Genomic DNA, 21,860 nt, shown 5'->3' with positions numbered 1-21,860 from the left:
ATCAAAAGATATAGCAGTTACAAGATTTGATTATAACTAAAGCAAGTTAAATAAAAGCTTTTAAAAATGTGTACGTGTAATTTAATAGGCGTACAAGGAAGTCATGTGGTGATGGATTTTTTTTCTGATAAATACTATTTTCTGCTTCAAGATTTTATTAAAATATTTAATTATGTTATGTACATAGCAAGCTCCCATCAACCCCAAGCAATCTAATAATCCTGGACCTCTTTGTAGTAAAAAAGTAAAAGAATAAATATTTTAATGTTCCCACAGTTTTCTTTGTAAAAGCGTTCTTTCTATATAAGAAGACGTAAAAAAATTAAAAACTGCTCAAGAATTTGAAAAACATATTATTAAAAAAATTTCAAATATCGAAGTTTTTTTTTTCAAAAATGTGTTCTGCTTCAAAGATTCACTGATTTTTAAAGAAAAATTAAAATTAAACACTTCCAGTGTTTAATTTCATTTCATCTAATTTTATAAAAATATTGTTTATAAAAATCTAGATATTTAAATTGAATTTTTATGTCTGTTTTTAAATTGTTCATAATATACAGCTCACACTTTACCGGTGAAAACATATTTTTTAAAAATTCAGTATATTTATTTTAAGTATATATTTTTTTAATTATACTGTGTTCTATAGATTCCATTTGAACAGATTTGTACTGATAAATAAAAAAAGAGATAATCCTAACTAATCCCCATTATACTAGTTGTATTAAATTATTTGTTTTTCATCACATAACGATGAAATTGATTTTAACAAAATTGAAGGGAAAGCTAATCTAAATTATGATTTAAATATATGTTTGATACTTTTAACATAAAATTATTAACGGGAAGAGGTCATTTCTTTATTCCACAATTTTCTATATTTATTCTTATTTTTGGTCAAAATCCGTTATATGCCCACAATGCTTCTGTAGTTAAGAAAATAAATAAATAAAATTATAAATATTCCCTAACAAAACTTAACCTACGCCCGCTTCGCTCGCTGGACAACGTTAGCGAGCGAATCAAGCGTAGATTAAGTTTTGTTAGATTATATTAATAATTTTATTTATTTATTTTCTTTATAAACATTTAATTATAAGTTGAGGAAGGTTAATTTATTCTTTAATTATTCCATTTATCAAATATTAGTCCATTAAAAAATAAACTGTTCGTTTTTTTTATAATAATAATAATAACAATACAGTTGGTAAATATTATTGAACACGCTAAAATTTGTAATAAAAATACTAATAACATATAGAAATAGTTACATTATATTATGATGGTCATTATTTGAAGTGTTAACGGACGGTATTATGCAGTACTTACGCAAGTGAAGTGCCCTTAGCCGCCACAACAAACTCGTCTGCTTCTTCTTCCTTGTTCCCAGAGCCCAGTTCAAAACTGACGCTGAAATATTCCGAACTTGACACCTAAAAATTGAAAAAAAGAATTTTTTTACTTATTTAAAAAAAAAAGTTCAAGAATTTAAGTGAAAAATCATAATAAGGAAAATAGTAATTAAAAATTATTAATGACATTTATTTTCTTTAAAATGACAAACGTTTATATAATTTATAATATGATGATGCAAAACAATAATCAATTAAATATAAATAATTATACAATTATTCTATATCTCTACATATAAGTTCCGTGCATGATTAATAGGGGTAAAAATCATAAATACAGTTATTTTATTTTTTATTCGACTTTTTTATTTATTTAATTTATAATTAACTGTATTTGTTTTCAACAGAAAGAAAAAACCAAAAAACTACTGAAAAACACATTTTTATAACAACGTTCTAATATGACAAAATTAAAATAATATTCATGTGAAAAGTACAAAAAATTCTGTAATAATTTAATCTATGAGTTTTATACAAAATGATTCACGAAGAATGTAACAGATTTTACGGACATGTTCTACCGGTGAAAATAAAGAACCAAGTTCATATATACGTAGGTTCGGGTTTCGTTAAGGAGTGTCCGCTGGAGAATCATCTCGCTTGATTTCTGCGCCTTCGGTAATATTAAGATAGATTGTAATTCTTGGAATCCAAATTTAGGGATATATTTCTGGTTTTATATGAATTTTGATTTGAAAAACTTGGAAAAAATAATTCTAGAACAATATTTTTAGTATTTTCGAGAAATCCGAGGTAAAATACAAAAAAATTAGGGCCGAAAAACACATTGTTTTTATATTCAAGGTAAAATAGCTTTTATAAACGAGTAATAAACACGGTACGGAACGCAAGGATAGCGGGAGAATTATGTTTCTCCCCTACTAATCCCAGAATAAGGACAAATATCCCCTACTGCTGTCTCTTTCTTTTAACAAGCGGCTAAATTATTTATTTAGTGGCGGTTATATTTATTTTGTTTTATTTTTGTACAGAATTATTTACCGCGTTCCCCTGCTTTAGAACGAGAAGAATTATTTGACCGGGGCTGATATCGGGAGACTAGCCGCGCATGAGCTTCGTTCTCCCGGCGAAGTCCTTCTCCTGAAGTCCTTTCGGTGTTAAGAGCCTTCCGGCCTACCAGGTATGCGCCTTTCGTGGATACTAGTGTTTGCAGGATGTAATGCGCTCCCCTTTTTGAGGAAGTTGGATGTGCTGGGGGTGAAATAACACTAAGATAGATGGATGGTTAGTTAGATAAACTTTCTCCAGTCAAACTGTCTTCATTATTGCATCTCGGCTGGATCGTTCGGGTCGGATTCCAGTCCGCGGTAGCGGACCCATCTTCATTCTTCTTCCGTCTTTTCTTTTTTAGCCAGCCATTCTGTAAATCGGCTGTAAGTAATTTACAAACGTAAATCGTATATTGTCTGCTGGCCCTCAAGGGAGACCGCGGGGGTAAGTGCAGCCTCTTCTCTCTACTATCGGCCGACTGCTGAGCTTTTTTGACGTGAAACACCCTTAAAATCACACTGAAACATACTGGTACCAGAACAGTAATTTATAGTGTAACGAAAAGGTCTATATCGTACTGCCTTAATAACTCCCTAACTATTAGTCTCAGAGACGCAAATGCGGTGAAATCTTATAACCTTCATGCTCACTTCGCCGGTACGACTTTGAGTTTGCATCAATGGCGAGCGGGTTGGCGTTGAGCGGGTACAGCGATGCTCGGCCAGAACAGGCGCTCTCGCTCATTTCCATTCAGTGTAGCTCACGACTTAGATGTGATAGCGCGGTGATTCGTGTGTTTGTGTTTAAGAGTTTATCGATATAGATCGATTTAAGTAATAATGAGTGTATTTGGACAATACTTACGTGTAAAAAATTAAAATAAACATGTAAAAAGTATAAAAATTCAATATATCAGCCTCAGCCCGCGCAAAAGTCAGCCGAAAATATAAATTACGCATAAAATTCGAAAGGGGAGGTTATGGACCACTTATAGGTACCCCAATGTCCGGTGGCGAGCGAGCGAGAATGTTTCGGGAGCGTCGTAAAGCTGGCACGGCGCGCTCAGTGAACGACGCCGACGGCGCGAACACCTCTACCGCTCCCGTACCCGAACTAATGGACATAACGAGTGAACATAACCAATACATCTGCGGGCTGATGGATATCAATATTAGTCGAATTGATGCGATGCAAGACGACTGGCGTGCAGCGGACAAACGCTTCAAAATTTTTGTAAAAAATCCGTTTGGTCTATGTTGCAGCGGTTTAGATCAACAGAAAGACTTTGACTATGAAAGATAGACTTTGGTTCGAGAGAAATTTAAAGCAAGCGAAAGCTCGCAATATTCCTGTTCATCAGACTAAATTCCCTGGCGAAAATGTAGCGGTATTTCGTTTATGTAGCAAGTCGATAGATGCCAATAAAATCCTGAATATTAGTCAAAATAAATATCACGTACCATTTATTGTCTGTTTTATATTAAAATTAGAATTATTACGCAGTCAATGTCTCGTTTTTATTTCAATCCGATACACTAAAAGTGACTCGCTAACATACAGATCGACCAATTTATCTGTAAAATTGACCAAATGAAAAAACTGAAATTTTCCATCGGACACTTTCAGTTTTGTTCAAAAAATACGATGGTGGCTCTCCCATTGGTCGGTCTGTATCTCGGAGGAACTTCATCCAAGGTCTGTAACGTTTCATATTAAGCCAACGGCCGTGCGTCCCGATACAGCCCCACACGAGTTTTTCTTTCCCCCCGCCCAATCTTCGCTATTCTTCAGCAGTCTTCTTCATCTTCTTAGTTTAGGAAAAGAGAGCGGTTGGTTCTTACGATTCATAATTCATATTATATGTTCTTATAATTCATATTTGTGTTCGCGAAGGAGGATGAGGTGATCGCCTAATTTTTTAATTTTGTTTAAGAGGTTTTAAAAAATGTATAAAAATATAATTCTAAATAAAGCGGTACGAAAAAAAAATCCATATAAACTAAATAAAGAAATTTGAAATATATTTTAAAATAGACATATCAAAGCGGGAGATTTTAACTATATATTAAATGAAACAAAATTTTCAGTATAACAAAACAAAAGAATGAAATATTTTAGAAAAAATAATCGATCAACAATGTATTTTATTTTCTTAATTTGTACATTGTAATCTGTTCAACTAGTGAAAAATAAGTAACTCCTCACGACCCGTTGAGATATGTTTGACATCAAAACGAGGTGTAGTCTTATACAAACTAAGGACAACAATTCCTGAGACGTGTGGTTAATTGAACCCCAACCACCAAAGTACACCGGTATCCACTAGTATTCAAATTCGGATAAAATCGATTAACTTTTACTAGGATTTGAACATTTGACTTCGAAAATCAGATGTTAAACAAATGATGTGCACTACTAGATGTAACAACAGTTCTAAATGCAAAATTTTAACATCTTACGTCTAATTGTTTTTGAGTAATGCGAGATACATATGTACATACGTGCGTACAGACGTCACGCCGAAATAAGTAAACATGGATTCAGGAATGGTCAAAATGGATATTTCCGTTGAAATCTGAAATTTTTCGCGATCACAATACTTCTTTTACGTCGTACAACGAAGTAAAAAAAAATTAATAATCAAATAAAACAATTTATTAGACATCTTTAAAGCTAATTAAAAATTAATTTTATTTAAAATAATTTATTTAAAAAGTTAAAAAACAACATTTAAGTTGTATTTTAAGTATTGAATTGTATATGAATAGAAATAAACATTTAAATATGTAGATTGCTATTTCATTTAAATGAAATAGCGTTTATTTGTATATGAATTTTTAACAATGTCTATAATTTTCCAATAAAAAATACTCAGACATTATTTTTTAAATTTATTTTACAGTCGAATAGGCATAAATGAAAAGTTTTCATATTTTTATGAATGATTATTTCATGCAAATAATTTTTTTTCTTGTATTTAATTTCCTACTATAAAGAATAAGTCCTTTTTATTTATTTTTCAATTTTTTTATATAAAAGTGTATATTTACACTTTTTTAAAAGTGTAAATATAAGTTTATCATGAGTGAATCCAATTGACTGTTGTAATGCTCAAGAAAAACTAACATCACTTTCAACAAAATGGTAAATGAATAAGTTGGATTCACTGTTTGTGTAATTATTTGTTATTTTTATAAAATACTTAATTACTCGTATTTTATTAAATACTGTACATTTTGTTTCATATAATATGTTATTAAAATGTGCCTAATTTTTATATATCTTGTCTTTAATAAACTTCGGAATAGTTATGATTGTTTTTAATTTCTATCGAATTTATTAATACCATTAAATATTAGTTAGTTCAAAATCTTAAATCTCCGAAAGTTCTTCACCGATTGCTTTGAAATGTTGATAAAACGTTGCATTCGAATACGCACGTGTTTTTATATACCTACTATTATATAGATATCACACCCATGATAGGTAAAAACATGCTTTTTTAAAAAAAACAGGGCTATCTGTTGGACGTAAAAGCAACACACGCTATACTAAATATTTTACGATTCCATTTCAATGTATCCGATATGTGTATCCACTACAGACTAAAAAACTACTGGACCGATTTACGCGCGGGGAAAAAGCCACAAAGGAAAATTTGGAATAATCGAAAAGGTAAAAGGATAGAAGGCAAAAAGGGAAGGGGAATTACGTCGGGAGGACAGGCTTTATAAGCCTAGCCTTCCGCGGTCGGCCCATGAAATGGGTTCGATAACGCTGGTTTAACAACGGATTGGAATGCAATTAAATCCGTCTTAAATTCACTAAAATAATAATACACAAAACTTGAAAAATTAGATCCGAGATTAAAAAATAACCCTTTTAAAAACAAGCCCGATTAGAAAGATCCAGCAGCAAGGGACTCTGTCCAGGTTCTGCGATAAAGTAGGGAGTAATAGACTCCTGCCAACTTTGCATTCCATTCCAAAAAGGGAAAAAGGAGAAAATTGAAAAAATAAAAAAAGGGAAAACGGGAAAAGGAAATAAGAAAAACAGGGAAAGAGAAAGTGGAAAGGGAAATAACCGGGGGGGAAGAAAAAATAAAATATGACGAGGAAGGGGAACGGGGGAAACGAGAGAGGAAAATGGAGGAAGGGAATACTGTAAAATGAAAATGGGAAAGAGAAAATGAGGAAAGGAAAGGGAAAGGTTAAATTTTGTGATGTTCATTTTGTTAAAGTTTTATAAAACTTTCAATCGTGTTCATTTAATCTATACATATACTCAAATCTAGCAACAGCGAAGCATTGCCGGGTCTGCTAGTTAAAAATAAATAAAAATTTATTGCTATAATAATTTTCCAACTGTGATCTCAAGTAATCTACAATCTGAATTATAGCTAAGCAGCAGGCTGCTGGGTACATCAAAGATAAGTGTTAATCAAGCTAAGTCGTGCCATGTGACATTCTCAAAGAGGAGAAAAGACCGCCCACGAATCCACCTTAACGGAATTTTAATCCCGTATACTGAAAGTGTAAGGTACATGGATCTTCACCTGGATCGTCGTTTGACGTGAAAGTTTCATCTCAGGGAGAATAGAAAGCAATTTAACAAGTCCAAAGAAATGTACTGGTTGCCGGGCAGGAGGTCTGAGTTATCTTTGTCTAATAAACTATTTTTATAATCAGCAATTTTGAAACTTATACGTACATATAACAACTATGAAGTATTGTAAGTTAAATATTGAAAACTTACAGCAGTTTCAGAACAAATTAGCGACGTGGATAGCTAAGTCGACTTGGTTTGTTGTTAAATAGAGAAATTCACGAATATTTGGGTGTACGTCAAGGAAGAAATATAACGTTTCAAATTGAAATATGAACTTCGGCTAAATGACCACGTTCATTTCTTGACTGTACCTCCTAGGCAACGATGAGGATGTTAGAAGATTTAAGCGGCTACACGTTCTGGACCTTAGTAACTCTGTAGCTCTAATTACACCCGCTAAATATTGTGTATTAATCGATCCTTTTATTTTTTTTCTTTTCTAAGTGTTTCATCAATATGCCATTTTAATTACTCTTGTTATCGTTAATGTGTTCTACGTACTACGTTCTACCATAAGAAGTTCTACATAGTAGTAGTATTAGAATATAATTTTTAAGGAATTTCAATGAGGATTCCTTTTTAATGATATACATGTGATATAATTAAAATAAGATTTCTACAAAATATAAGAGACTGTAAATAAAGATGTAACAAAAAACTATTCAAAATTTCCTCATTTTCTGTTTATACAATACTCGGCTCGATTTAAAAGTTACTAAGGGATTCTTCTTACTGTATATATCTTACGTGTATATATCTTCTTACTTCTTATATAATTTCATCTACAATGAATATTTCTGTTATTATTACTTCCTTGCACCAAGTAAAGGAAGTATTATAATCGCGAAAAAATTTGGTTTTCAGATTTCAACAGAAATATCCATTTTGACCATCATTGAATCCTAGTTTCGGCGTGACGTCTGTACGTATGTATCTCGCATAACTAAAAAACCATTACTATAGGATGTTGAAATTTTAGATTTAGTACTATTTGAACATTTAATTGTGCACCTCCCAATTTTTATTGCAATTGATATGACTAAAAATGTCCAAAAAAAGCTCCAAATCCAAAGAAATTTTCTTAACTGCAGTAACAAGCCATCATTGAGAGCTTTTCAACGATATATCATAAGTGGTACTTATTTTCATCGGTTCCAGAGTTATAACCAAATAAAATTTTAATTAATGAAATAGTTGGATCATATAAGACATCGGTTCAAATCCGAATTCATCTCATTTTTTTATTTTTTATTTAATTTAAATATATATTGATTTATTAATAATTATTAACCTGTGATTGTAAAAAAAAATTACAATAAATAATAACAAAAACACACATATGTATATATATATGAAAAAATAACAGAAGTTATTAATAAAATAAAATTTTACCTACTTTTCGTGTACATGTAATTTAAAAGGCGTACAAGGAAGTCATGTAGTGTCCGAATCAATAATAAATAACAAAGATGGACCACTGAATGTGAAAATAGGAGGAGAAAAGATTATGGAGGTAGAAGAATTTTGTTATTTGGGAAGTAGAATTACTAAAGATGGACGAAGCAGGAGCGATATAAAATGCCGAATAGCACAAGCTAAACGAGCCTTCAGTAAGAAATATAAGTTGTTTACATCAAAAATTAATTTAAATGTCAGGAAAAGATTTTCGAAAGTGTATGTTTGGAGCGTCGCTTTATATGGAAGTGAAACTTGGACGATCGGAGTATCTGAGAAGAAAAGGTTAGAAGCTTTTGAAATGTGGTGGCTATAGGAGAATGTTAAAAATCAGACGGGTGGATAAAGTGACAAATGAGGAGGTATTGCGGCAAATAGATGAAGAAAGAAGCATTTGGAAAAATATAGTTAAAAGAAGAGACAGACTTATAGGCCACATACTAAGGCATCCTGGAATAGTCGCTTTAATTTTGGAAGGACAGGTAGAAGGGAAAAATTGTGTAGGCAGGCCACGTTTGGAATATGTAAAACAAATTGTTAGGGATGTAGGGTGTAGAGGGTATACTGAAATGAAACGACTAGCACTAGATAGGGAATCTTGGAGAGCTGCATTAAACAATTCAAATGACTGAAGACAAAAAAAAAAAAATTATCTTAGTAAGATACGAATAATATGCGGGTAGCTACTCAGTGCTTTATAGATATAAATCACACAGCGGAAACTTTTTTGACTTAAGTCTATAAAAACCTGTGTTCTGTTTGCAGTAAACCTTCAGTGTGTTTGTTGATGACTACGAGGAGATGTAATATACAGGATAGATAATCTCACCGACCTATCAGAAGACGATTTTAGAATAACACTACTATATAAAGTACATCAAAATATAAAAGGATTTATTATTTTTAAATAAATGGACAAATAACTTTGCACTGAATACATATTTGAATATTAGATTATACATAATAATTTCATAAATGCTCGATATGGTCCTCCCCAGATGCTTAGCATCCATCTTCATAATATTTAAACTCTTCCCATACTTAAGCGATTACGTCTGACAATATATAGATATTATTATTTTATGCGGTTTCGGAGTTCGTCCTAAGGAAGTGGAAGGTGTGGCACAAAACAACAGGTTTCACAAATACTCCGCAAGAAAAAATCATAAAGACAGGATGACTTTCGTGGCCGATAGTAAAACGCCTAATAGGTAGGCCCCTTTCGACCAATTCATCGTATGTAAGCTAAACTCATCGATAAGGAATGTTTGAAGTTATATAACAATGCGGTGGTGCTCCATCCTACTGGAAAATTAATTTACTAGAATCTGCTTGTAACTCCAGGAAAAACCAGTTCTGCAAAATTTCCAGATATGAAATTCCCGTAACACTGTTTTCCATAAGAAAGTACAAGCTGTAAACATTTTCTCGGGAAACGGCGCACAAGGCAATGACTTTTAGAAAGGTTCTCTCCCTCATATTTGACTGTTGCATGTGGCGATATTGATCGTTATATTATTACATTATAACGGTTCACCTTTCCGCTTACGTAAAACGTGATTTTACCACTGAACACTATTCGTGAAAGAAAAGTCATCTTTTTCCTACTTGTCGAGAATGAATGTAAAAACTTCTACACGTCGTTGATTATCATCTTCTCGAATGGCTTGTACCAACCGATTTGTGTACGATTTGAATATCACACGTCGTCAAAAATATGCCAGACAGTTATATGAGGAACTGCTAGCTCTCGGTTGGTATGACGAATAGACTTTCCTGAGTTATATACAAAACTCTGTCGGATGCGCTTACCGTCTTCGTTTGATGAGGGCGATTTGCGGATTTTTCTTTACATAAACATCCTTTTCTTGTAACTATTGATGCCAAAGTCGAATGCTCTCAGCAGGATATGCTGTGCCGGGGTATTGTCGACGAAGATCACTCTGCCCGATTGTCACAGATTTATAATTGTTGTAGCGGAGAATGCAGAATTCTTATTGTTGCGGGGTCGCCGTCTTGAAACATACTGAAAGAAATAAGTCATAAGGGAGGCACCTCTCTCTTTTTTTCCCCGTTTAGCCTCCGAAACTACTGTAAGGCATTACTTCAGGGATGAATGAGGATGATGCGTATGAATGTAAATGAGGTGTAGTCGTACAGTTTCAAGTTGCCATTCCTGAGATGTGCGGTGGTTAATTCAAACCCAACCACCAAAAAAAACATTGGTATCCACGATGTAGTATATAATACAAGAGTACCTTCTGGCAGCGAAGTTAAACTGAAGTATTGATCTTTTTATTTGGTATACCAAATAAAAAGATCAATAAGGTTGCCGTGAACGGTAGCAAAACGTTAAAGCCTTTTGAGATCGAATAAGTCTTTTTGATATATTCTGAATATTAAAAAATTTCTTTATCTTTTTTTTTTAACCTTCGAAACCACCGTTAGGTGTTACTTAAGAGAATGAAATGAATGACTATTCTTTTACCGTGTGAAATTCCCATGCCTATCCGGGATTCGAACCCGGGATCTCCGGATGAAAGGCCGACACGCTACCACTCGCGCCACGAAGGCTGGCTATTAATTTACTTTAGATTAACTTTAAAAGTGATTATATTAAAAAAATAAATGTAGTATAAAACGTAATGATTTATTAATTGAAAAGAATTCTACGTTGCACTGTTACTAACAAACAGTAAACCGATTTATGAATGAAGAGATTTTCCCTGAAATATGTAAAAAAAAAAATTTATTACACTGCCAAAATGCATAAACAAATGAACCATAAGAATTTTTAAGGTTGTTAACAAACAACATAACAGATTATACGGTAGCTTTTAAACAATGAAAACGTACATTAAAAAAAAATAATACAAACAATGAAACCAAAATTGATTACCGGATTAGATAGCATTTAACGAAAAATTAGTAATAGTTAATGTCTTTGAAATGTTCAGAAAAGGACGACAAAAAATTAAAGTAAAAAAGAGTAAAATCTCTATAAAATTAGAGAAAAGTTCAAAATTAAAAAAAGGAAACGTAATTATTTGAAAAGACTAATGAACTGTAAAACATATATTTAATGGTATTAAATTATGAATTAAGTTCAGTAATTATATAGATATAACTCTTCTTCAAAAGCAAATTAAATCTTAGATTTCTTAATGAGAATTTCGCGTGAAAAAGGTAATTTTTATATATTTTGTAATTCATTAGAAATAGAACATCATCTGTCTGAGATAATTAACTGCTTTTTTGTTTAGATTAAATAAAATTATCGGTTCACGAAGAATGAAACTAAAATAATAAAAAATTCGTAGTTAAAAAATGAAGAACGTTATTAAACTGTGCAGATTTCACGAGTATTATCTTTATATAAAAAGAGTTTTTAATGAAGAATATACACGCTTAAAAAACATGTACAAATTCCAAAAATGTTGTATCAGTGCTAACAAAAGTTAACTCAAAAGAAATATCATTAATGATATCTATTTTTTTTTCTTAAACCCTATATATATATATATATATATATATATATATATATATATATAATTTTTTTTTTATTATCGATCTATTCCGGAATCATATTCCTCTGTACTATAGAAATTATATTAACCCAAGTACAGAATTAATAAAATAAAATAGGATAACACGCACTTTATTCCATAATCCAAGTAAGAGCGCTTTCGCGAGTACCTCGCATCATCAGTTGCTCTAAATAATTTTTCAAATCGTTCAAATTACAGATTAAAATTAAAAACCCCATACTATACATTTAAAATTGTTAAAAGATCTTTTTCAATTAAATCAAAACAGAAATAAAACTAAAATTTGTTTATATTAAAAAGTTTTAAATTGTAAATTAAATTTAAAATTAAAAATTTCATGTATATATAAAAAAAGTATGTATATATATATATATATATATAAAGAAATCGCTGAAAAAACGCGTCCGAGATTTTTATTTAATTTCCAAAATAAATGTCTTCTTTTAAAATTAATCGTTAAAGAATGCTTAATTATTTAAAAAATTAAAGACATTTAAAGGCTGTGATAAAAAAAACTAGGGTAATCACTTTCAATTAACTTGTTACTCCTGTCAGTGACCTTTTCTTTATTTACTAAAAGACACTCCCTACTTATCGATTACTGAAATAACATCTTTAAAAGTTATCATAGCTATTCAAGGTGTATTCTGTTTTCATAATAAATACAATTTACGTTTTTTTTCTCATAAATAATTCAATGACAATGAAATTATTTATGAATTATTCTTCCAATAAGATAAAAAAAATTTATTAATAGAAAAAAATTAATAACCTCCCCCCACCATTAAAAAAGGAGTATATAAAAAAATAGTACTACCAAAAAATAATGTTAATTTTAAAAATACTTTTAATTTATTTGTTTCAAATTCCGGTAAGTAGGCTTACCGGATCTTCCCTGCGGAACTTCCGTTTCCGGACTATGTCACTGTCGTCTCGTTTGAAGATGATACGGCAATCCTGGCTGTTTGACGAAGACCCACAATTATTCTCAGAAAAACTCCAGTCCGTGATGGAATTGATTGATGTATGGTTAATAAAATGGAGAATAAATGTGAATCAGAATGTCGTCAAATTACGTTTTGGGATAGAAAAGGCATTTTCATTCCCCACTCTGACCGCATGCGGGATCCACCTCTATCGTCATTTATCGTAAAAGTACCACGTGAGAGAAAAAAGTAAAAAGTTAAACGCGAGATATAAGAAGCTTTGTTGGTTGTTTATCGGCAGCAATTCACACTTGTCGCTGTCAAACAAACGTTTAATATACAAGAAGATTCTAAAACCGATTTGGACGTATGGCATAGAGTAATGAGGTATGACGAGCAAGAATAAAATTAAAATTAAACAACAGTTTCAGAATAAGTCGGCGAGATCCATCGCAGAGGCAACGTGGTTTGTACGGAAGGAAGAAATTCACGACTACTCAGAATTATCATATATTCAAATTATGACAACGGTTAGATAATCATGTGAACTTTCCAGCAGTTAATCTTCTAGACAACCCAGCGGGTCGGTCTAGTGGTGAACGCGTCTTCACAGATCAGCTGATTTGGAAGTCGAGAGTTCCAGCGTTCAAATCCTAGTAAAGCCAGTTATTTTTACACGGATTTGAATACTAGATCGTGGATACCGGTGTTCTTTGGTGGTTGGGTTTCAATTAACCTCACATCTCAGGTATGGTCGAACTGAGAATGTTCAAGACTACACTTCATTTACACTCATACATATCATACTCTGAAGTATTATCTGAAAGGTAGTTACCGGAGGCTAAACAGGAAAAAAAAAGGAATCTTCTAGACAACAGCGAGAATGTCCGGCGATTGAAACGCCTGCATGTGTTGATTTGGAGGAATCTAAGTGACTCAAAGCTGGTTCAATACCATGTGTGATAAGCATCTTCCAGTGTCTTGAGGAGCCTAGCCTCTTTCCATTTATTTCCATGAGCTTGTCATAATATATTATCTGTTTGTCTTTGTGTAATGTTTAATGATGTTATACATTTTTGTTTTTGTTTTTCATTAGACTTCTGTGAACTCTTTTACCTAAACGGTCTTATTCGGTGTAAATGTGTTTATTTATATATATATAGATCAATCCTAAGTACAGAACAAATAAAATAGGACCTTATTACATTACATTACAGAAGCGCTTTTGCGAATTTGATTCGCATCATCAGCTGCATACATTTTATATATATTACAAACCGTCAAAATCTTGCAATCCATGACAACATACTACCCATTCATTTTGAGTAAATCCGGGAGTGTTACCGCATGCGGGATAGACTGTGCACCCCCCCCTAGTTCTTGTAATTACCGCTAGAATGCCGTGAAATCTTCTTGCATGGTAGGGAGAAAGTTATAGTGAACATGTGAGAACAGAGTTTGTCAGAGTTTTGTGTTTTATTTGGGTCGTGAACAAATATTTCAGGTAAGCATGGAAATACAACATCAGATATTTTTCTTGCTTTTCACATTATGTGTATTTTCAGCTGTAACCACAGATTTTAGCTATGATTTATTGCATTAGTGAACAATAGACTATGTTTAACACGGTTTGGTTATGTTCCTGTCTGCTATGCCGTTAAGGTTAATCAGTCGGGAGGTGCGGCGTCTCTCCCGTACGAAACGAGACATATGCCGCACTTACGATCGGGAAGACATGCCGCGTGGCATAACTCCCTGATAACTTTTTAGCTTGAAAAAATCGGTGTTTAACTACTATCTTTTTAGAACACACTATTGTTTTTAATAAGCTTTAAATCCAAATATTCAAATTTTAGCTATTTTTTATTTATTTTGAGCATATAACTTAAAATTACTTTGCTTGATTAAATATTAGATTAAAAGTTGTACGGTGTAAAAATACCAATTTTATGTCTATCCTTGGTACTACATATTTTCTTTACCGTTATAGTTGAAGAATGCCAACATTTCATAAGAGGAAACTAGGGGCTAAACCACGAGGTCAGTGGGACCCTGAAAGGTTGAAGGAAGCAATAAACAGAATCTTCATCAGTATATCATTTTTTTAAACAAATATTTTTAAATTAATAAAATTTTTAAATTAAATTTAATTTATACTTTAAAACCGTACAAAAATTTAAATTCTTTTACTTAAAAGATTTAAAACTATAATCCCAACAAGAGATAAAAACATAAAATATAAAAATGTTTAAAATATAAAAAAAATATTTAAAATTACAAAGAATTTAATTTTTAACAGGTAATTACAATTAACTAATTAAAATTTAATTAAAAATTTAATTAAAACAAAGATAAAAATTAAAAGTTTTAAAATAAAAAAATAAAAAACTTAACCGAAGCAAAATAATCATTTCACGCGCTAGTCATTCACTGATTTTACTTCAATGAAATGGCTAGCACATCATTTTGCTTTGCGTACAAATATCTGAAAACCGAAATGTTTCACGATAACAGTACTACAAAGGTATGTGGTCACGAAAAATTTCGTTTTTTATTACGAAGTAAAGACATCATAAAGTATCGGAGTATCTGAGAAGAAAAGATTAGAAGCTTTTGAAATGCGGTACTATAGAAGAATGTTAAAAATCAGACGGGTGGATAAAGTGACAAATGAAGAGGTATTGCGGCAAATAGATGAAGAAAGAAGCATTTGAAAAAATATAGTTAAAAGAAGAGACAGACTTATAAGGCCACATACTAAGGCATCCTGGAATAGTCGCTTTAATATTGGAAGGACAGGTAGAAGGAAAAAATTGTGTAGGCAGGCCACGTTTGGAATATGTAAAACAAATTGTTAGGGATGTAGGATGTAGAGGGTATACTGAAATGAAACGACTAGCACTAGATAGGGAATCTTGGAAAGCTGCATCAAACCAGTCAAATGACTGAAGACAAAAAAAAACTTCATACAAGGAAGTAATTATGAAATTAATTTGAGGATAAAAAACAAAACAAACAAAGTTAAATATACTCCCTCTTTTTTGTTTTGTAGCGTGCGAAAATTGCCAAGCCTGATCGTGGTACGGTTGTGAAAAATCATCTTCCAAAAGCAGATTAAAAAAAAAATAAATTTTTGAGAAAAGTTATTTCAGATAATAAGAATGCTGACGAAAAATAACAGTTACTTCAATTTTTTTTACAGCTGGTTTCAAGAAAGTATTAAATTGCACCCCTAGTAGTGATCTCATACCGAAAAATAAATCTTATACGTAAAAAAAATAAAATATAAAATTCTATATTTTTTATGTAAATTTTTTTTTCATTGCCTTTTAAAATAACGAATAAGAACCGTAACCTTTCTGTTTAAAAGTTTTGAGTTCCCGGCGAGGAGGGGCTGGAGGATGTAAGGTCTCATAGCGAAAAAATAGATCATTTCGAGATAGGATCATTTGCTAAATTTCATTTTTCTATAATAACTGTTAAAAATTTTGTGGTAGTTGTACTTAGTTCTCAGTATATCATCATCATTTCAGCCGTTATCGATCCACTGCAGAGTGAAGGCTTCTTCAGAAAATTTCCAACTAATACGGCTTTGCGCGATCTTCTGCCAATTTTAATTCAATGCACTTAATAATATCATCCAACGAGCCTTTAATCTTTTTTGTGGGGATTAAACATACAGTGACATCTATACAAGTGTTACCATCAGTTTTTCTTGCTAAAAGGCTTGCCAACCGCCATTTTAATTCATTAACTTTCACGATGATACCATGTACATTCGTGGGTTCCCTGGTCCATTTATATGTATTCCTATCTCGTCTGGTAATTCCAAGCGTACAATATTTTCATATTTATTTTTAATCGCAGTTTCTAAAGTGATTGAACGATTAATGCCCAAGTTTCGTTTCCATAGGTAAGGATTGACAGATGATTTCATCGAAAACTTTCTTTTTTAAGGCAAAAGGTGAGTTTTTTCTTGAAAATTATAATTCTCTCGAATCCCTGCCACCCAAGCATAACTAGTTGTTCATCCTTAATTCTATCACCGTTCGAGTTCTTCTCCCAAGACAAAAATCGTTTTTTTTTCTCGGTAAACTTATTGAACACGACTTTATTCATTTTAAAGGTTATTTATAAGGTTCATCCTTAGACCATAGGGTTCGTCAGTCACTTGCAGTACCAGTATGTGTCTTTGTAATTCTTCTACGTTGTGTGAAAAGAGAACAACTACACCGTCTACAAATCTCAGGTGGTTTAGATAAGCACCATTTTTCGTATGGCATTTTCCTTCCCATTCCAGCTTTCTAAATATCTCCTCCAGGCGGGCTGAGAAGAGCATGGATGATATAGTGGCATGAATTTATATATATATATATATATATATAAATCGAATTTAACCACCTTTGATTGTCGTGAAATAACTTACTGATTTCTTCATCTCTAGTATTCTTTAATCCTTTTACTAAATTGTTTCTTTCTTCTGAATAGGTATTTTTCTTTTTTTTCCACCTCCTGGAAACCCTTAAATTTCTTAATATTTTCTCTAAAAGCTTTTCATTTTATAATGTATTCCTTTTTAAGGCTCATTTCCTCTTTTTGATTTCTTTTATCTATTTGTTAACGGTTTTGGAATAACAGTTAACAGTTTGTTAACATTGCTTGCTTTTCATTTTCTAAATAAATTTCTTTGTTACTTTTTCTACATCCCTTTTTTTTTAGATCACAACATCTTCTTCAGAATTTTTCTTTCATTCTTTACTTGTATATATATATATATATATATATATATATATCCTTCTTTTTCTCAATATATATATATATTTTTTTTTGGTCATTTTATTAACGTCATATGCCTCGAACTTTTGCATAATGATTTTATTGACAAATAAATATGATATTTATTATTATCTATAAATTTACTTATAGATGAATGAAGCATAAAATTAAGTAATCAATTTATAGGACTAAATACGTTCTTTCCAAAAGTGATTATTATTAAATACCGCTATATTTCTAATAAGCTTATACTCAATCGTAAGAGCGTTAATTTAAATCAAACGATCTACGCAAGTACTTCCTTTAACAAGCGGAAAACCACTGACTTGCCTGGAAGTTGTATGGGTTTTGATAAGCTTCAAATTTCAAAGCCTATGTACTTTAACCGTTGAATGAAAATAGAAGCTTTATTTAATCACTGTTTTAGTAATGTTAATAGACGAATATTGTAGATAATTAATTTACAATTGAGTTATTACTTATTATCTAAAAAAATATTTTATTTTCACGATTTTATCACAAAATATATCACTTTACTAATAATTTATCAAATAAATTTCGAAAAATGAAATTTAAATTTTTTTCAACAAAATGGTTAAAAAATTTGAAGAAAAACAGGATCGAAATAGCCAGACAGAAGAGTTAGTCTTTCAACAAAGATTTTTTTTTTTTTAGAAAAATCAGGTAGCAGTAATGAAATTACGATACAACGAAAAACAAACTACAGTACAGAATAGAGAAATACAAGTAGAAAGATAGAAACTGTTTATATCGTTTAATAAATAGTGAACTAAAAAAGAAATAAAACTATTAATAAAAGTTTCGATCGGAATAAATAATATTAGTAAAAATATATAATAATTTTTTTTTTTTGTGGAGGGAGGTGGAAATATTTACGCACGCAGTGTTCGGCTCCCGCTGATGGTATTATCCAATCACTATCAGCAGACTACCGACTAAAACCACCCCCCTTTCTACCAGAACTCGACACGGAACCGTTTAACACATTACTTCCGATCGAGTCTTCCTATACTAGCCTGATTAGGTGCTACCTAATTTTCAGGACTATCCAGGTCAACCTTTTTGGCCCTGAGAATGTTGCCGACGAATCGGGCTACATTCTCCCAATCGCTTAGGTCACGGAGCATCATCGCAACCGCGTTGTGGAGACTCAGTGCTCCGAGATTCGCCTTTAGTGTCCCTCGATCTGCCGCCCACCGAGCACATTTATAAAATATGTGCTCAGCGTCGTCTCGTACACCGGGGCAATACAGGCAGTCGGGGGACGGCGCTTTTCCTATGACATGGAGGTAATCGCGGAAGTACCCGTGACCCGTTAAAAATTGGGACATGTAGTACTCCACCTCTCCATGCCGTCGCTCCGTCCACTGTCTGACCAAAGGGATAAGCCTTGCGGTCCATCGTCCTCTGGTCTCGTAGTCCCAGATCTCTTGCCGTGCGAGGAACGTGCGAGTGCGTTCCTCGTTGGCGATGGTCACCCGATCTTCGCCCGCCCGTCGCCTCCTGTAGAACCCCTGGCGCTTCCTTGCTAAAGTAGCAATTGGGTATGACGCCGGCGACCACAAGTACTGCAGGCTCGGAGACCGTCCGATACGCGGAAGCGACTCGCAAGGCTGCGGTGCGTTGCACCTGCGCGAGCCGCTTCCGGTTTCTCGCAACTCTTAATGCTTGGGCCCACACTTCCGATCCGTATAACAGGATGGAATGCACCGTGGACATCAGCAATCGCCGTCTGCTGGCCTTCGGTCCGCCGACATTCGCCATAAGCCGGCTGAGAGCAGTTACGGCTCTCGCAGCTTTGTCGGCGGCTGTACAAAGCTGCTCAGCAAAGCTGAGTTTCCGGATAATAATAATAAATTCAAAGTAAACCTTTTAGGAGAATTATTAAAATATTTTGAAATAAAAACAGGAGTAAGACAAGGAGACTCCGATCGTCTTTAATTGTGCGTTAGAAAAAACTATCAGAGAATGAAATAAAAGGTTAGAACTAAAAATTCATAGGAATGTAAAAGTAGGAACAAAAGGAAAATCCATCGCCGTAAATATCCTTGAGTTTGCAGATGATTTAGTAATTCTGGCTAAACATAAAGAAGAAGCGAAAATAAAAATCCAAGAATTAAAAAAATGCGGGAATAAAATAGGTTTACAAATCTCCTTTAAAAAGACAGAATGGTTTTCCAACACAAAAAATTAATAGAAATAAAATAATCAAATTGCAGATAATAAAATAATTAAAATAAAAAATAAATTTAAATATCTGGGAGAAGTAATAAGACCAAATGTTTCGGAAAAAGAAGTATGTTAGCAAGCGAAGCGAGCGTAGGTTGTTACAATATATTGATTCCGTGTAGTGACAAATTGTACGTATATCAACATAACCAAACCAAACGTGATTTGTTTAAACCAAATGTTTTAAATGAAATTTCAATTTCAATTGATGTTTTTTTTTAAATTCTTGTAATGTGTTATTTTTTTATTGAAAACGTTTTGCAGCATTCTCTTCGTCATTGATATCGCAAATAAGAGAAAAAGAGGTGTGTGATACTTGTATGACATCTATGCTTACACTAATCTATTAAAATTGTTTTACTATTCAACTAATAGTTATTTCAAATCCAATAACCTAAACTAATATTTATTGTATCACTATTTGTATGAATAGTGTTTAAAATTAGAGGGGATATTAACATTTTTTGTAAAATCTTATTAAAATATCTATTATGGATTATTGGGTTATTTTTATTAAGTTATAGGGCTACTACGACATTTTTCTAATGATTTATTAGTTAATTATTATAAAAGATATTAAATCATTTTTATATGAAAAAATGCGAAAAAAGTGGAGAGCGTAAAACAAAAAAATACCCGTAAATTATTTAATGTCAAAACAGTTAAAAAAAATTACTACTTGTAAGTTAAAATATCTTTCAAAAAAATCTCCCAAACTTATTACTATTCTTCATATCAGGGAACAGTGAATCAGGTACAGGTTAAAGAAAGTCAATTTACTTCACCTTCCATTACACGATGAGTAACATAACTAATTTATTTTACTCCATTCTTCCTATTTATTAATAATATTTATGGAAACACCAATAAACTACTTCCGTAATACAATACACAGATCACAATAACAGAAGTAAATTTTGAAATACTATTTAAAAACGACTACATTATCTGATAGTTAAATTAAAAAAAATCCCTTTCGACACGCCGCGCCGGAAGGCCGAAGTAGATTTTACCGGTGCTAAGTAGGGGATAAAAAAGATTTCCACCTTAAAGTTAAGAAAAAATTTCAAGACGACAATGATTGGATGTGAAAAAAAGTTTCAAATGTTTAACATACAAATCCAATCTTCTTACAATTCCAGCAATATTTTGGTCATCCCTGTTTCAGACAAAATTTTTACGTAATGTTTAAATAACTAACAACCACTTTAAACCGATTCGATACTGTGCCTATTAAGGGAGGTATGATTTTTTTTGTCTTCAAAACCAAATTTCTTCAACCCCTGGGCCAATGGTTGGTGATATCAAAAAACATTACTTATAAGTTTTAGGCCCTTATCCAAAGAATAGTAGGAACTTTCAACGAATTCGATATTTTACTTAATAGGAAAATTATAGATTTTTTTTTTTCAAAAAATCCCTCCCTGTTCCACCCCCAAAGTACGATTTTGCCTATTAACGAACTCGACCGAGATTTTGGGTCGTTATATTTTATGTATCAATTTGAAAGTAATTGGCGCAAAATTACGGCAATTAACATGTCCACAAGAAAGTTAAATATATATATATATATATATAGAAATGTATATATAAACTTTCGAACTGGCGGTGATTTTGGGATCTGGGGAATGTGAAACGCGAAGATATGTCGAAATTTTCCGTAAGTCGAATCATGGCACCCATTACAATAGGTAGCTTTCTTATGAAACCTACCTAAAATAGGGATAATAAATAAAATAAATTATGCAATAACTCATAATATATATATATATATATATATATATATATATATATATATGTACATACAGAGTGTCCCATATAAAACGCAACCCATCAATCACTCATCCATGAAATTTCAAAAGTCAAGCTTACTC

At 32.1% G+C, this 21,860-nt stretch overlaps 1 protein-coding gene across 8 annotated transcripts in view; it reads right to left on the bottom strand.

Moving 5' to 3' along the window:
* The window catches only part of LOC142319765 (pleckstrin homology domain-containing family G member 5-like), a 1,099,338-nt gene that overhangs the window by 242,658 nt on the left and 834,820 nt on the right, over window positions 1–21,860 (bottom strand). For all 8 annotated transcript variants that reach the window (XM_075357406.1, XM_075357404.1, XM_075357407.1 and 5 more), the window contains one exon: window positions 1,330–1,433. In XM_075357406.1, the coding sequence (XP_075213521.1) occupies window positions 1,330–1,433 (104 nt within the window). The remainder of the gene's footprint in view (window positions 1–1,329; window positions 1,434–21,860) is intronic.

This window comes from Lycorma delicatula, chromosome 2 (assembly GCF_047948215.1).
Source record: "Lycorma delicatula isolate Av1 chromosome 2, ASM4794821v1, whole genome shotgun sequence".
NCBI lineage: Eukaryota > Metazoa > Arthropoda > Insecta > Hemiptera > Fulgoridae > Lycorma > Lycorma delicatula.
The sequence above is the reverse complement of the archived record's forward strand: the minus strand, read 5'-3'. Positions and strand labels throughout refer to the sequence as shown.